This window comes from Heterodontus francisci, chromosome 6 (assembly GCF_036365525.1).
Source record: "Heterodontus francisci isolate sHetFra1 chromosome 6, sHetFra1.hap1, whole genome shotgun sequence".
NCBI classification, from domain to species: Eukaryota; Metazoa; Chordata; class Chondrichthyes; order Heterodontiformes; family Heterodontidae; genus Heterodontus; species Heterodontus francisci.
Window position 1 is genome coordinate 69589227 of NC_090376.1, and position 17322 is coordinate 69606548.

The 17322-nt window shown below is 41.5% G+C and overlaps 1 protein-coding gene across 5 annotated transcripts in view; it reads left to right on the forward strand.

Annotated features, from left to right (window-relative positions):
• Positions 1-768: 768 nt before the first annotated feature.
• The window catches only part of LOC137371374 (TBC1 domain family member 8), a 117607-nt gene continuing 101053 nt past the window's right edge, over positions 769-17322 (forward strand). For all 5 annotated transcript variants that reach the window (XM_068033865.1, XM_068033868.1, XM_068033867.1 and 2 more), the window contains exon 1: positions 769-1097. In XM_068033865.1, coding sequence (XP_067889966.1) covers positions 971-1097 — 127 coding nt within the window. In that variant the 5' untranslated portion in view covers positions 769-970. The remainder of the gene's footprint in view (positions 1098-17322) is intronic.

Consider the following 17322-nt stretch of genomic DNA (forward strand, 5'->3'; position numbering starts at 1 on the left):
AGAAAGCAGTTGAGGTCAAAACATTGTATGTTTTCAAGAAGGAGTTAGATATAGCTCTTGGGTCTAAAGGGATCAAAGGGTATGAGGCGAAAGCGGGAACAGGTTACTGAGTTGGATGATCAGCCATGATCATAATGAATGGTGGAGCAGGCTCGAAGGGCCGAATGGCCTACTCCTGCTCCTATTTTCTATGTTTCTATGAATCTCGCTTAAATTATGATGGTACTCTGAAATGGTTCTTTGAACTAATTGTCATCAGGGTATTATAGAATAGCAATCAGTTTGAATGCAGTTTTGTTCCAAGGCTGTAGCACAGTTCAGCAATTCAGAAAACATTAACTGCAGAAATTAAGTTACACATTTTTACGCGTTAGTCTTGGTTTCAAAGCTTAAATTCTATTACAATAGTTTCTAAATAACAACAGGACAAGACAACACACCAGTTTATGATGTGAATATAAAACCTCAGGCATTTCTCATCACATGATAAGGGTCACAGGAACGTTTTCCAAAATAAAATCCACTATATTTTATATTGTTTCCTTTAATGGGTAAGAACTTCTGGAATGGTAGCACCAAACATAACCGTTTGTCACTCACCCTGTGGCTTCGGTGTATTAATTCACAGGTATGCATTAGTTAATTTCATTTTTTCATTGCAACAAATTACCAGTGAGTACAGAAAATAAGTACCCAGGAGTTCTGAATGGTTGCAATTTTGGGGTGGGACTTCCTTCATTGGAACCGGAAGACTCAAAACCGAGTGAAATCCGGAAACTGGAGGTGAAATATTAGCGTAGAGTGTGAGTTGAGGGAAGGTGTACAGTAAGGTACAGGTGGAAAGGAAGAGTGTTTGCTCTATATATGCAACAGCGGGACAGAAAACTCCAGCGTAGTGGTCAGCATTTAACCGAGGAAGGGAAGAAATACTGTTTATATGCATTTCTAATGTCCGCGTGAGGTTTTCATTATGTGGTTAAAACCTGAAGAAGTGCTGCTGAAAAATGCTCTGAAGCTCTGGGTGACCGAGAAATCCAATTCTTACTTCGTTTTACAGCGCAGAAGGAGACAAGGCGACAGCGGCGGAAAACTATCTGGTGAGAGACGGGGGACAAGAGAGGGCAACCTTCTCCTAAAACTGATTTTGGGTATATCTGTGCAGATGTTTATATCTGGGTTAAGAGTCTGAGCTAAATGATATGATTATCTGACTTGGTTGGTAGTGAGCCTGAATAGTGCTTTGTTTGTTACAATTAGGCGCTTGTTGAACTTTACCGGTGGCTTATCTGGGCTAAATGTTAATTTTATTTTGTAGGAAGTGCATTTAGTTTCTGAGCTCATTTGTTTGTCTTTTTTATTGAATTAAATTATCGTGGGCTTGTCGAACTGGGCTCTTTACCGTGTTTTTCCCTTGTGCGTTGAGTTGCATTTGTTGCTTGGTCGGGTGTGTGAAGAGCACCGCCTGGCACTGAACAACCAACACAGTCCAAAAATGTCCGCACCTCACCTGGCTGGCCACAGCTCCAGCTTTTTGTCTTGTGCAATGCCGTTTTACATTATATTTGGGGAATAGCAGCCAGGTTCTAAATTCATCTTTTTATCTGCGAAACAAGATATTGATGAGCCACCCTCCCACAGACACCTAGGATAAACTGCATTGTAAGGCAGTGGCTGGTGGTTTTATACAAAGGTGCATTAGCTTATCCATGGACAACCACCACAGTGTTGCCTTATTTATATATCTGGTATGGTGGGTTCCCAGAGTGTGTCCAATCCTGCTGTCTGTGTCGCTGAGGTGTCTGGAGGGCTCCTAAAATGGAATCATCATTTTAAATTTGAGTACTATTGTAATATGAATTGAAATCATTGGTTTTATTTTATTCCTGTTACAGGGCATTATTGGGTTACTGTAAAATTCCAGGGTACTGGAAGCTGCTATGGTTTGGACACTAATACAAAAATGATATTTAGGTGTCCTTTGGGGTCTTATTGATTGCATGTCTGGTTTTGTTGTGTTTTGATTGGGGTTGAGTGTAGTGCCTACAGGGAGGGATCCTGCAACTTTTAGTAACTTCCTAGCTCCAAGTGAAGTCAAAGTACTTGCTGAGACTGCTGTATATCCCATAATGGTTTGTCTACATTAGGGGTGAGAAAGATGTCCCATCATTGATCCTGCCCTTGCAAGCTACTGTCCCATCCCTAAGCTCTTTTTATCCCTTCAACAATGCTCTTGAATGTGTTGTTGCCTGTTCAGTGCCTGCCCACCTTTCTCAACTGTACAATAGAATGCCTCTAACTGGGTAGCCACCCCACCAGAGCACTGAAATGACCCTAATCAGAGTCATAAATGACCTCCTATGTGACTATAGTGCACTATTCCTCCTCATCCTTCTCAACCGGTCTGCGGCTTTTGACATGGTTGACCAGACCATCCTCCTTCAATGCTTCTCTGTTGCCCAGCTGAGCGTGACTGTCCTTGCCTAGTTCCACTCTTACCTACTCAGTTGGAACGAGATAATATCCTGTAATGGCTTCTCTTCCCACCCCTGCACTATTTGCTCTGGAGTCCACTGAGGGTCCATTCTTGACCCATTCCTATTTTTCAACTTTATGCTGCCCTTAGTACCATCATCTGAAAATCCAACATCAAGTTCAACACCTGCAACACTGGCATCTACCAATGTGGAAAATTGCCTGGGTATGTCCTGTCCACAAAAAGCAGGACAAATCCAATCGGGCCAATTACTGCCCCAGCAGTCTACTCTTGATTGTCGGCAAAGTGATGGAAGGGGTCATTGAAAGTGCTGTCAAGCAGCACTTACTCAGCAATAACCTGCTCACTGATGTTCAGTTTGGGTTCTGCAGGGCCATTCGGCTCAGACCTAATTGCAGACTTTGTCCAAATATGGACAGAAATGCTGAATTCCAGAGGGGATGTGAGAGTGACTGCCCTTGATATCAAGGTCGCATTTGATTGAGTGTGGCATCAAGGAGCCTAGCAAAAGTCTATGGGAATCAGAGGGGAAAACTCTTCACTGGTTGGAGTCATAACTAACATTAAGAATGATGGTTGTGGTTGCTGGAGGCCAAACATCTAAACCCTGGGACATCACTGCAGGAGTTGTTCAGGGTAATATCTTAGCCCCAACCATCTTCAGCTGCTTCATCAATGAACTTCCCTCCATCAGAAGGTCAGAAGTGGAAATGTTTGCTGATTGCACAGTGTTCAGTACTATTTGCAACTCCTTAGATACTGAAGCAATCGTGTCCACATGCAGCAAGACCTGGACAAAATTCAGCCTTGGGCTGATAAGTGACTAGTAATATTCATGTCACAGAAGTGCCAGGCAATGACCATCTCCAACAAGAGGGAATCTAACCATCTCTCCATGACATTCAACAGCATTATCATTGCTGCATTCCCCACCAATAACATCCTTGGGGTTACCATTGACCAGAAACTTAACTGGACTAGCTAAATAAATACTGTGGCTACAAGAGCAGGTCAGAGACTGGGACTTCTGTGGTGAGTAACTCTCCTCCTAACTCTCCAAAGCCTGTCCACCATCTACAAGGCATAAGTCAGGAGTGTGATGGAATACTCCCCACTTGCCTGGATGAGTGCAGCTCCAACAACACAAGAAGCTCGACATCATCCAGGACAAAACGGCCTGCTTGATCACCTCATCCACCACCTTCAAACATTCACTCCCTTCACCACCAGCGCACAGTGGCAGCAATTTGCAGCATATATAAGGTGCACTACAGCAACTGTCCATGCCTCCTCTGCAGCACCTTCCATACCCGTGACCTCTACCACCTAGAAAGAAAGGGCAGCAGACGCATGGGAGCACTGCCTCCTGTCAAATTCACCTCCAAGCCATATACCATCTTGACTTGGTGTCATTCCCTGGTGATATAGTTCTAAGATTTATAGATGTCACAGGATTTACTGCAGAACAGTGACAGTTCAAAATGAAACTTTTTTTAAAAAAAAAGCAAGTTGGTGTTTGGCCTGAAAAAAACAAAGAATGAGTTGCTCTGTGTTTGCCAGGAGAAGATAGCTGATATCTTGAAGAATTCTCTCTGAAGAATTCCTGCATCAAGTTTTACTGTTTCCTCCTGTATTTAAAGAAACCTTTACTGCTGTAAGACTTAAGAAAATCCTTGTTGCTACTTCCTACTGTAAAGCCTGACTGAAACATTCTGTGCTGCATCTCTTGGAAAGCCTACCCAGACTGATCAACAGCACCTGGAAAGAACTGTTCTCTGAAGATTGACAGCTGCCTATTTGCCTTTGGGACACCTCGCCAAAACAAAGGACTTCTTTCCATAACTTTTTTTTTTAAGCCTAAGTGTTTTATTCCTTTTTCGTGTAACAGCTGCAAACACAAAAATCCCTTTTTCCCCCCCAGTTAACCAGTTGTGTATGTATATGTGAGTGTGAGGGCTAGGATAAATAAGGGGCTTTAATATTTCAATTCGCATGTATGTTTGCCTTATTATTGAAGACTTGGGTACAATAAATGGATAATTGTTTATTAAAGAAACCCCTGTGTGCTTTATTCCGGAGGGGGGGGGGGGGGGGGGGAGGTGGTGAAATAGAGTATCTGACTGTTTGTTTTGTTTGTTTTAGCAAGTGGGGAAATTTAAATATGTCGTGACCTGTGGGAAAAGTGGGACTGAATTAACAGTGCACACCTCCTGCCTTGGTCGTAACGCATCTTATTTGCCCCTGAGCTAGGGTGCCTATCCAAAATCCTCTCCATTGCCAAGACCAACAACTACCTCCACCTCCATAATATTGCTCCTCTCGGCCCCAGCTTTAGCCCAACTGCTGCCAAAATCCTCATCCAAGTTTTTGTTCTCTCCAGACTCAACTGTTCTAGTGCTCTCTTAGCTGGCTTCCCAACTTCCGCCCTCCGTAAAAGTGAGCTCATCCAAAACTTTGCCATCTTTATCCTAACTCACAACAAGTCCTGTTCATTTATTACCCCTGTGCTCACTACCTAGGTTGTCTCCTGGTTCAGCAATGTCCCTTTTTTTTTTTCAAAGTTCTCATTCTTGTGTTTAAATCTGTGATTTCCTCCAGCCATACAACCCTGGTCTGTGTTCCTCCAACTTTGGCTTTTTGTATATCCCTCACTTCCTTCACCCCACTTATGGTGGCTGTGCCTTCAGCTGTCTGCGTAAGAACATAAGAAATAGGAGTAGGCCATTCGGTGCCTCAAGCCTGCCCTGCCATTCAATATGATCATGGCTGATCTGTCCCAGACCTCAACTCTTCTTTCATGCCAGCTCCTCATAGCCCTCTGCTTCCTCATATTTCAAAAATCTATCTACCTCCTCTTTAAACACTTTGTGATCCAGCCTCCACAACACTCTGGGTTAGAGAATTCCAGACATTCACTCCCCTCTCAGAAGAAATTCCTTCGCATCTCAGTTTCAAATGAGTGTCCCCTTATTCTGTAACTATGTTCCCCTAGTTTGAGATTCCCCCACTAGTGGAAACATCTTCTCAACATCTACCCTGTCAAGCCCCCTCATAATCTTTTACGTTTCAATAAGATCACCCCGATTCTTCTAAACTCTAATGAATAAAGGCCTAACCTGTTCAGCTATTCTTGATAAGTCAATCCCTTCATCCCAGGAATCAGCCTAGTGAATCTCTTTCGAACTGCCTCCAATGCCAGTATATCCTTTCTTAAATACGGGGACCAAAACTGTACACAGTACTCCAGGTGCGGCTTCACCAACACCCTGTACAGTTGTAACAAGACTTCCCTATTTTTAAACTCCAACCCCCTAGCAATAAAGGCCAAAATTCCATTTGCCTTCATAATTACTTGCTGCACCTGCATGCTAACTTTTTTTTTGTATTTCATGCACAAGAATACACAGATCCCTCTGTGCTGTGCTATTTTGAAGTCTACCTCCATTTAAATAATCTGCCTTTTGATTCTTCCTACCAAAGTGCATGCATGACCTCACACTTTCCCACATTAAACTCCATCTGCCATTTTTTTTTGCCCACTCACTCAATGTATCTATAATCCCCTTGCAGATTCCTTATGTCCTCATCACAACATGCCCCCTGTCCTATTTTTTTGTATCGTCAGCAAATTTGGGTACATTACACTCTGCCCCCTCTTCCAAGTCATTAATATAGATAGTGAATAATTGAGGCCCGAGGACTGAACCTTGTGGCACTCCACTAGTTACGTCTTATCAACCTGAAAATGATCCATTAATCCTGACTCTGTCTTCTGTGTTCACCAATCCTCAATCCATGCTAATAGATTAACCCCAATACTGTGAGCCACTATCTTGTGCAATAATCCTTTATGTGGCACCTTTATTGAATGCCTTCTGGAAATCCAAATACACTACATCTACCGGTTCCCCTTTATCAACTCTGCTTATCTCCTCAAAGAACTCTAGCAAATTTTTCAAACATGATTTCCCTTTCTCAAAATCATGTTAACTCTGTTTGATAGGACATTTAGAAAAGCTTAATGCAATTTCTTCCTTAATAATGGACTCTAGCATTTTCCCAACGACCGATGGTAGGCTGACTGGCCTATAGTTTCTTGTTTCTTGCTTTTTGTCTCCCTTCCTTCTTGAACAGGGGTGTCTCATTAGCAGTTTTCTAATCCGGTGAGTTCTGGAATATTTCAATCAATGCCTCCCACTATCTCTGCAGCCACTTCCTTTGCTTTGCCCTAAGCTTTGGAATTCTCTCCAGACATCTTTGCCTCTAACCTACCTGTTCTGACCACTTGTCCTAATATCTCCTCCTTTTAACTGGATGTCTATTTTGTCTGATTATTCTCTGTAGCACTTGGGGACATTTTACAGTGTTTAAAGGTGCTATATAAGTACAAGTTGTTGCTGCTGCCGCTGCACTTTCTGTCACTGGATGTAAGGCCAAACCAGGCCTGTGAACAATGAAATTTGCTTGCCTTTTTGGTAGCAATCTCGTAGTCAAATCTCCCTGTTAGGATAGGGGAAAAGAAAGGAAGTTTGGCAGTGCCAGTCATGGCTTCTGTTGTGCAGGGTGGGTCTCTAGGAAAGGAGCAGAATGCATGTTGTAGTATGTCCTTTTGGCTACAACTCTACTAGGGTGGGTTAAAGTATTAATATATTATGCTGCAGTTGGAACTTTCTGATGCCCTTCTCATGTTCACATTTGGACTAGTTTTCTTTAGAAGCCTATGCTTCTTATACACTGAAAGCTGTGCCCTTCTATTATGAAGGAGTTGCCATTTCTCAAGTTTGACTGTTAACCCTGACATGTGACAATTATGTGATTTAGACTATTGCATACAGGCTAGGCTTAGTCAAATTTACTTACAAAAATAAAACCTAATATTGAAGTATAAAGACAGCAAGTTACCAAATGGCATTACCTTTATTCAGTATAATTGGAATCAATCTCCATTTTCAAGAAAATGCTTCTGAATCTCTTAGCAAATTATTGCAAACAGAATCTTATAAATTACGATTTCTCATGGTGCCCTTATTAATCCCTGCAAGTATAGTTAGCAAGGTGGCCAGAGTTCCGATACACAAGGATGTCCTTTTGTCTTGAAGCATAACGATTGAGCTTCATTATCTTTTGCATTAACTGTGAAAGAAGCAACCCTTGTGACAATGACTGTGGCTAAATTAGATTTTACGATGGGTTTCCTAACTTCTCAGTAATCATGAAACCTAAAGTTATCTGTATCCAGGAGATGCATCCCAATTACCTCCATCTGTCCAGCCACCTGTTTACACAGTGAATATGTTTAACTTAGTGAAGGAGAGCTGTCTCTGTTTTGGTCCTTGTAAAGGTTATTTTAAAAAAAAAACTTACTTCTGTGGTTTGCACTTTTTTTTTCCAGGGACAATCCATTTATTTGCTGGTGTCTAACATGTCCCTGGTGTGCACCTGGTCTGCATCTTGCTTTGGTAGTCTGCCAACATGTTTTTGCTAGTAAACTGTCCCATGAGATGCAGAGGGCTTTCCAAAGACAAATTTGTCCTGAATCTATCTCACTTTCTATTTCCATCCTTTTGGGCCTCCTTATCTCGAGACAATGGATACGCGCCTGGAGGTGGTCAGTGGTTTGTGAAGCAGCGCCTGGAGTGGCTATAAAGGCCAATTTTAGAGTGACAGGCTCTTCCACAGGTGCTGCAGAGAAATTTGTTTGTCGGGGCTGTTGCACAGTTGGCTCTCCCCTTGCGCCTCTGTCTTTTTTCCTGCCAACTACTAAGTCTCTTTGACTCACCACATTTTAGCCCCGTCTTTATGGCTGCCCGCGAACGCTGGCAACTGACTCCCATGACTTGCGATCAATGTCACAGGATTTCATGTCGCGTTTGCAGACGTCTTTATAGCGGAGACATGGACGGCCGGTGGGTCTGATACCAGTGGCGGGCTCGCTGTACAATGTCTTTGGGGATCCTGCCATCTTCCATGCGGCTCACATGGCCAAGCCATCTCAAGCGCCGCTGACTCAGTAGTGTGTATAAGCTGGGGATGTTGGCTGCCTCGAGGACTTCTGTGTTGGAGATACGGTCCTGCCACCTGATGCCAAGTATTCTCCGGAGGCAGCGAAGATGGAATGAATTGAGACGTCGCTCTTGGCTGACATACGTTGTCCAGGCCTCGCTGCCATAGAGCAAGGTACTGAGGACACAGGCCTGATACACTCGGACATTTGTGTTCTGTGTCAGTGCGCCATTTTCCCACACTCTCTTGGCCAGTCTGGACATAGCAGTGGAAGCCTTTCCCATGCGCTTGTTGATTTCTGCATCTAGAGACAGGTTACTGGTGATAGTTGAGCCTAGGTAGGTGAACTCTTGAACCACTTCCAGAGCGTGGTCGTCAATATTGATGGATGGAGCATTTCTGACGTCCTGCCCCATGATGTTTGTTTTCTTGAGGCTGTTGGTTAGGCCAAATTCATTGCAGGCAGCTGCAAACCTGTCGATGAGACTCTGCAGGCATTCTTCAGTGTGAGATGTTAAAGCAGCATCGTCAGCAAAGAGGAGTTCTCTGATGAGGACTTTCCGTACTTTGGACTTCGCTCTTAGACGGGCAAGGTTGAACAACCTGCCCCCTGATCTTGTGTGGAGGAAAATTCCTTCTTCAGAGGATTTGAACGCATGTGAAAGCAGCAGGGAGAAGAAAATCCCAAAAAGTGTGGGTGCGAGAACACAGCCCTGTTTCACACCACTCAGGATAGGAAAGGGCTCTGATGAGGAGCCACCATGTTGAATTGTGCCTTTCATATTGTCATGGAATGAGGTGATACTTTAGTAGCTTTGGTGGGCATCCAATCTTTTCTAGTAGTCTGAAGAGACCACGTCTGCTGATGAGGTCAAAGGCTTTGGTGAGATCAATGAAAGCAATGTAGAGGGGCATCTGTTCACGGCATTTCTCCTGTATCTGACGAAGGGAGAACAGCATCACACCATGTTAAATGATGAATTGCTCCCTTTGCATTGCAAGTCGAGGCTGTGAGGGTGAAAGCTAACAGTAGTAGATGTTTTAAGAAGGGTGCTTTGCTTGTCAAGTATTTTTCATCTAGTTGAAAACTCAGCCCATTAAAACAATTTGTATTTTTAAGGGCTCAACGATTCTTGTGAAACTTCCTGACTTGTATCTGGTGCCTCCTCCTGAGTGGTGTAGATGAGATTGGGAACTTGGTTTGTCCTACAATTCTAGTCTGTACTGTTCTGTTCCAAGTGCAGTTTTCCAACCATGTAAATTACGTAATTTGAATAAATCTAGCGTTCAATACTGCAAGTTCTAAATGTTGATCTATGGAATCTTCCTTACTAAAGACTATCTCAACAATTTAAAAAAAATAAATAAATCGTGGACAGACACCAATTTTAACACAGCTGCATAAACGTGTGCTTCGGCAACCTTAAGAATTAATCTGTCTTTTGAAATGTGATTCTTCTGGTTGATTTGAACCAGGTCATCAGAGGTGAAATGTCAGTAACTGCTGCAAAACAGCCTTAGTCTTCTTTGTAGAAAACGAACAGTGGTATTTCCTTCTTGGCATACACTCTTTCTTGGTGAATCTGACCTGTGGAGTTTTACCAGTAACAGAGCAAAATGCTCAGTTTAGAAGTAAAAATTTGTTAGCAATGCACAATATATGCAGAGAAAAGGCAAGTTAATGTCTTTGCATAGACCCTGTAGAGCCATTTTCAAAAGTGATGTTTACTTTAACCAGATATCGTAGAACAGCACAAATGATGACAGCAAGGTAACTTTTTTTATTTATATATTTCCCATACATACTGCTAGCCCTGAATTGACAATACCAATTATGGACAGTTGAATGCACTGAACTGGGATGAATTTTCAAACTTGAAACTGTTAAGAGCAGGCCTATAGAGACTTTTATCCCATTGGTTCAGATTCAAATATAGATGCAAATATTGTACTACCTTTTTTTTAAAAGTCTTTATAAATGTATACCCTGAGACTTGGCCTTTTTGTCTCTTTGTATTTCAAACTGCCTTTATTAATTCAATACCACATTTTCCTTCAGCCATCTAATGAACCTATTCTGGAATATCAGCATTTAATAATGGGTTAGATAAGTGGTTGAAGGAAAAACAAAGGTCTATGGGAATCAGGCAGGTACATGGGATTAGGGCTGCTGCTTATGTTGGTGGTTATTTTCCTCCACGTGGCTTAGTTGTGTGAAATGGTCTGTTGCCATATCATTTCTATGTAATACTGACTTAAAATAGAAAAATTGAATCTCTAAATATGGGTGGTGCCGATGAAGCTGTGTGTTTATTACCCGTCCCTAGTAGCTACTGAGAAAGTGATGGCAACCTGCTGTCTTCAACTGCTGTGATCCTTCTGGTGGTGATGGTCCCACAATGGTACAGGGTAGGGGAATTTCCAAGATTTTGACTTGGTGGCAATGAAGCAACTGTGGTAAATGTGCAAATGCTTGGAGGTAATGGTTGTTCTCTTTTATCCTTGATAGTGAAAGTTGTGGGGCTGGGACTTGCCTGTAAGGTCCTACTTTGAATCGCTTTTGTACAATTCTGTTTTGTAGGAGCATGCTAACATAGGAACTGGATTAGATCATTCCACCCTCTGAGCCAGATTCAGTTAGGTCGTAGTTGATCTGTATCTCAACTTCATTTTCTTTCCTTTGCTCCATATTTTTTGCTTTTTTAAAAAAAAAAATCTTGATCTCCGTCTTTAACTTCAAGTGACCCAGCATCCACAGCCTTCTGGAGGGAGATTAGTTAAAATCTGGAACTCTGAGTAGACAAAGTGCTCCCTGATTTCAATCCTCAATGGCCTAGCTTTAATTATTTTCCCCCTTGTTCTGGATTTCCCCCACGAGAGGAAATCTTTTAACTATTCTTTCAAGCCCCCAGTATCATTTTAGAGAACTGGATTTGATCACCTTCAACTCCATGAATTCAAGTCAAGCTTATGCAACCTGCTATCTGCACTGCACTCCATCGAAGGCCAGTACATCTTTTCTTGAGGTTTGGTGCCCAAAACTGGACTAAGACTCTGTGCAACTACAGTATCACTTCCTCATTTTTGTATTTCAAAGTGTTTGAGATAAAGGCTGACATTCGATTTATTGCATTTGTGCACTAGGTTTTAGTGGTTTGTTTACAATGACTCCCAAATCCCTTAATTCCTCCACAGCACCTAGTCTCTTGCCATTAAGAAAATATTCCAATTGGGTCTTTCAACAATCCAAAGTAAATAAATAACCTCACATTTGCCTGTGTTATACTCTGTTTTGACCACTCACTTAGTCTGTGTCCCTTTGCAATTTCCTGTTCCAAAATGCACAACTTAACTGTGCTTCATGTCATCTGCATGTTTGGATATACAACTCTCTTGCTTCAAAGTCATTAAGATATATTGTTACGAATGAGGCGGGGGAAGTGCACTGTTTGTTCTAGTTCCACTTTTCTCCACGGGTCACCAACATCTATTTAAATTTTTTTCCCACTTACCGATAGTCAATCATACACTTTTTTTTTAAATCCCAGAATAAAACACACACCAACCAGGTTTCTTTAACGAACAACAAATTTTTCAGTTTATTATAAAACCTGCCTTAACTTATAATGAAGTAAAGCATAAACAATACTCACACTGTCTCACTCACTGGAAAAATAAAAAGGATTTTTGTTTAGAGCTCTGTTACAGAAAAAAAGGGGGAAAAAAATGCTTGGGTGAAATACTTGCTAATTCTTAAAAAAAATAAGATATGGAAAGATGTCCTTTTTTTTTTTGTTTTGGTGTGACGTCCCAATTGTGATTAGACGACTGTCGCTAAAATATTGAAGATCAGTTTGGGTAGGCCTTCCAAGCAATGCAGCTACAGAGGCTTCAGATGGGCCTTGCAGCAGAAATGTGGCAACAGGGGTTTCAGTTCCCAAACATTTGATATGCAGGGTTTCTTCAAATACAGGAGGAAAGAGGAGACTGACACACATGCAGGGTTTCTTTTCAAGAGAGATGAGCTGGGGTTTTCTTGGCAGGCAAAAACTGTCTTTGTTTTTGGTCTCACTTTGAATTGTTAAAATTCAAGAGGCTTAACTTCCAAGCCAAGTCCAGGGACCTTCTGGTGACTTTATTTAAAAAAAAAAGTTCAGCATCTCTACAAGCTTCCAGATGAATCAATGCCCATAATTTAACAAGTCCTTTAAAAAAAACTTATTTTATAAAAAATAGAAGTACTCTTGTAACAAGGTGAAAAGCTGTAGCCCCAGTACAAATGCCGAAGGAACACCACTTATCACACCCTACTAATCGGACAACGTTCACCTATTTCCCAACTCTGTCTCCTATCTGCCAATGTCTCAGGATTGCTTTCAATTCTGTGTACTTTTTTGCCAATCTCTTTTTTTTTTTCTTAATGCGGAGCTATCACATCTCTAAGTTTATAGAGACAACTGTACATTCAGATTCAATGTGATTGATTATGTCTGACAATTCACAAGTCCATGCAGACTCATTCTCAAAGTGCTCTTTGTCGTTCTGTGTCTCAGAAATCTCTCTAGTCCTCTTTGTCTTGCCCTACGTTTTCATTTCTTCTGATTTTTAGGATTACTGCTTGTTCTCTGTTACACCATCCACCTTTCAGCTACTCTACCTGCCCTTTGGAATTTTCTCCTAATACTAACTGCTACCTGTTTCTCAGCCTTCAGAAATCTCCTGAAGACTTCATCCCAAAGCCAAATTTCTTTTCTTTTAAGTCTGTCCATTTCTTCTCTCAAAATGCTGTTTTTTGTCTTGGAGAGATCTATATTCATTGAATTCGTGGCACACTAATTGGTACAAATCAAGAATACATAATTTGGTTGTGACACTTGGCAATTATCAGAGGTCTAAAATTAACAGCTAAATTAAATGTCTTGGTATTAAGTGCTGAAGGTAAGGAAAGTTAATTGGAACACCATTTCAAGTTCAGTTTTTTTTATGTAATTGAGTTTACCTTTAAATGTATTCTATTAGGATAAACATTTATATAAAAAAAAAAAATTTTTTTTGCAATCTTAACTGGTTCAAGATTGGGAAAACTCGTCCAGTTAGGTATTGTATACTTGACCAATATCAAATATTGTGAACTTGGGTATCTCCTGATTGGCATTCAAAGCTGAAAAGGAAGACCAATTGTGTAGGCTATGGACCCTCTATCTGATGCGAGTGAGTACATCTGGTTTGAGACCCAAAATAATCTCTCCTAGAATATGCAAGGATCAGATAAAAGCTATACTTCTGAACTGACAATTTCTTCCCCCTTTTTTCCCCCTCCAATGATCTGGCTACTTAAGTAATTCTCTTTTTACCCTTTTCCTTACTTCATTTTGACTTATTTGCATAGTGCCATTGGATTGAAAACAGAAGTTAGCAATAAGGTTTCATTCCTACTTAACATGAATTAAAAGTTTCTGAAATTTTTCACGGTTTGACAGCATTGATCAATGTTGTCAGCTCTCCTTGTAAGGCCAGCTTGTTTTTTTAAATTTACATGCTTAATTTTGTGAGGGGAGGTGTGCGTCATATCGCTGTATTCTCTCCTGTGAGTCAGCAGCTTGTAACTGCAAGCCCATTGCAGAATCTGAGTACACAATCTCAACTGGCATGTCAGTATAATATGCAGAATGTTGCATTATTGGAGGTGCTCTGTTTGAATGAGATGCTACACTGCAATTTTTACTAGCCTTGCATCTTCATTTTTTTTTAATGACTTTGGTCTTTTGTGCGTTAGTTCATCTGTCTGTAATCCCATCATTAGTGGCAAAGTCTTAAGTTGAATTCCCCTCCCACTTCCTCCTTTTCATAAGAGTCTTCTGTGCGTGTGCGAGATAACTAGGAGCAGCAGTAAGCTATAGGGCCCCTTGAGACTGCTGTCAATCAGTAAGATCATGGCTGTTCTAATTTCCATTCCTAATCAAACACAAGGAACTCTATTTATTTATGCTAACTTCTTTTTTGTGTACTTTTGATCTTCAATTTATGATTTAAGGGGAATGCTAAGGGCCAATTTAATCACCTGACTGTCTATTCAGTTTCCTCCCCTGATAGCTCCCCACTATTTTTAATAAGAGCAGCCATTTCAGGTAGAGACTTACGATGGGATGATAGACAAACTGATTCCCCTTTCTGTGCCCTCTAAATTATGATTAATCAAAACTTCATGTAAAACATCGATATGGATTTCCAGTAGGGATTGCAGGTTAGAAATTATGAGCAGTAATCCTGGGTAACTTTCTTCCCCCTCTCCCCTTCCCTATTGAAAGGTGGCAACTGGAAAAGATTTTGCTTCTAGGGGAACTAACTTTTTTTTTGACCACAGTAATCACTTAAACCCTGTTATTTATTTGGGCTGCATTGAAGTAGTGTTATGACCAGGTGAGAAAGGTGTCTAGGGGTCCCTCTTGGCTTTCGCCTGATCTTACTGTAACAGGGTTTAATTTTAAACACTCTTTGTAGCTCCCCTTTAGCGAATCCTTGTTCACTGCTGTCCAGTTCTAAAGCCAAGAAACCAGCACAAACAGGCTTTCTTAGATTTAAAGAAGGAAAGTTGAAATTTATTAAACTTGAACTTAAACTCTAATTTGGTTGACTACTACGGATACATAACGCGCCCACACTAGCATGCATATGTGATACACATATGCAATTAGAGACAGAAAAGAGCGGAAGAAAAAGTGGAAACGTTTTGAGGCGATATCTGAAGAGTTTTTGTTAGTTTTTCGAGGCCACTGTAGAGTCCTTGATTATAGGTAGACCTTGCTTTTTGTTGGGGGCCCAGTATTGAACCTTGTTCGCTGTAGGAGACTTTTTCTCTCTTGGGGTTCATGTGTCTTCAGTGGATTAGGAGGCTTGTGAGAAAGAAATGGGGGCTGACAGGAAAGATCTTCTCCGTTCAGGAGCAAACAGACTTTCTGCATTTTAAACTCTGTGGCCAGTGTAAAAGAAAACCCTGGAATAGCCAGGTAGTCATGTGACCAGCTGGTCTAACCAGTCCTGGCCCTTGTGGATTGTATCCTCTTTAGCAGGCCCTGGAATGTGCTTCCTCACCTTCAGTGTCTGTTGGTATGTAAATTTTTTGTTTCTAGCCACGGCTGATCTGTTTTAACAAGTCATTTCCTTGCTCCAACAACAGTTTTAAAAAATCAATGTTCATGACAAAATTGATGTGCCTCATTCTTGGCAGATGGGGGCCTAGCATGACGTACAGGATAGCTATTTCAAGGTGCAGGGCAAGTTTAATTGATGTATTGCTAACCATCATTGATAATGCTACTTTAGCTACATTGAGGAACTCTCATCACTGTTTACAGTATCTTGCCCCATTTTAACTGAAGGGCAAGAGGCTTAGTTGTCTGTCCCTCTTGCATCAGGTGCTATAATGTATGTAAAACAGTGTAGCTGATGAAAGACACTATATAAATGCAATTTTATGACTTCAGGACCTCTCAAAGCACTTTACAGCTAATCCTTGTACAGACACTTGTGTAGGAAATGTAACAGCCACTTGGTGCACAGCAAGCTCCCACAGCTGCAGGAGCAGAGGGACCTTTTGGGTATATGTGCACAAATCACTGAAGGTTTGCAGGGCAGGTTGAGAAAGTGGTTAATAAAGCATAAGGGATCCTGGGCTTTATAAATAGGGGCAGAGAGTACAAGAACAAGAAAGTTATGAAAACCTGTTTTAAAACACCTGTTTTGGCCTCAGCTGGAGTATTGCATCCATTTCTGGACATCACACTTTAGGAAGGATGTGAAGGCATTAGAGTGGGTGCAAAAAAGATTCATGAGAATGGTTCCAGGGATGAAGAACTTCAGTTGCGTGGATAGGTTGGAGAAGCTGGGGCTGTTCTTGGAGAAGAAAAGATTTAAGTGGAGATTTGATAGAGGTGCTCAAAATCATGAGTCTGGACAGAGTAAATGGGGAGAAACTGTTCACACTGGCAAAAGAATCCAGATCCAGAGAACATTTGGCAAAAGAAGCAATAGTGACACAAGGGGGAAAATTTTTTTTATGCAGCGAGTGGTTAGGATCTGGAATGCACTGCCTGAGAGTTGTGGTGGAGGCAGATTCAACTGAAGTCTTCAAAGTAGAATTGGATAATTATCTGGAGGGAAAATTTGCAGGGCTATGGAAAAGAGGGGCAATGGGAGTAGGTGAGTTGCTTTTGCAGAGAGCAGCAGACATGATGGGCTGAATGGCCACCTTCTGTGCAGCAACTGTTCTTTTGCCATTTGATTCTATGATATTTCATGTGGTGGTCTGTTTTTAAGTGATGTTGATTTGAGGGGTAAATGTTGGCCATCTCCACAGGGATAACTCCCCTGCTCTTCTTTGAAGTAGTGCCATGGGATTTTCATGACTGAGTAAGCAGACATGGCCTTTGTTTAACATCTTGCCCAAAAGGTGCCACATCTGACAGTGCATCACTCCTTCTGTACTGTAATGGAGTGTCAGCCTAGATTTTTGTGCTTGAGTAGACTGAATTATTCTTCCATCTATAAGATTTGGCGAGTCCTACTAAAGTATTTACGAGTAGCTGTCTGAAACCTTCCATTTGAAGATCCGAGAGAATAGCCTCAGCACAATGGTGCAGCTTGGGATTGTGGCGATGTTTGTAGGCTGCTTTAACAATCACACCATGGCATTGTGCCAAGTCCCGATTTTGTAGATTCTGTGGCTCGCCGATTGCATAATGGAAAGACCTCTGAGGCTACAGGCTGGATTTTACAGTAAAAATAATGGTGAGGCTAACCATGCTTATGGTTATTTATGTGGAAAT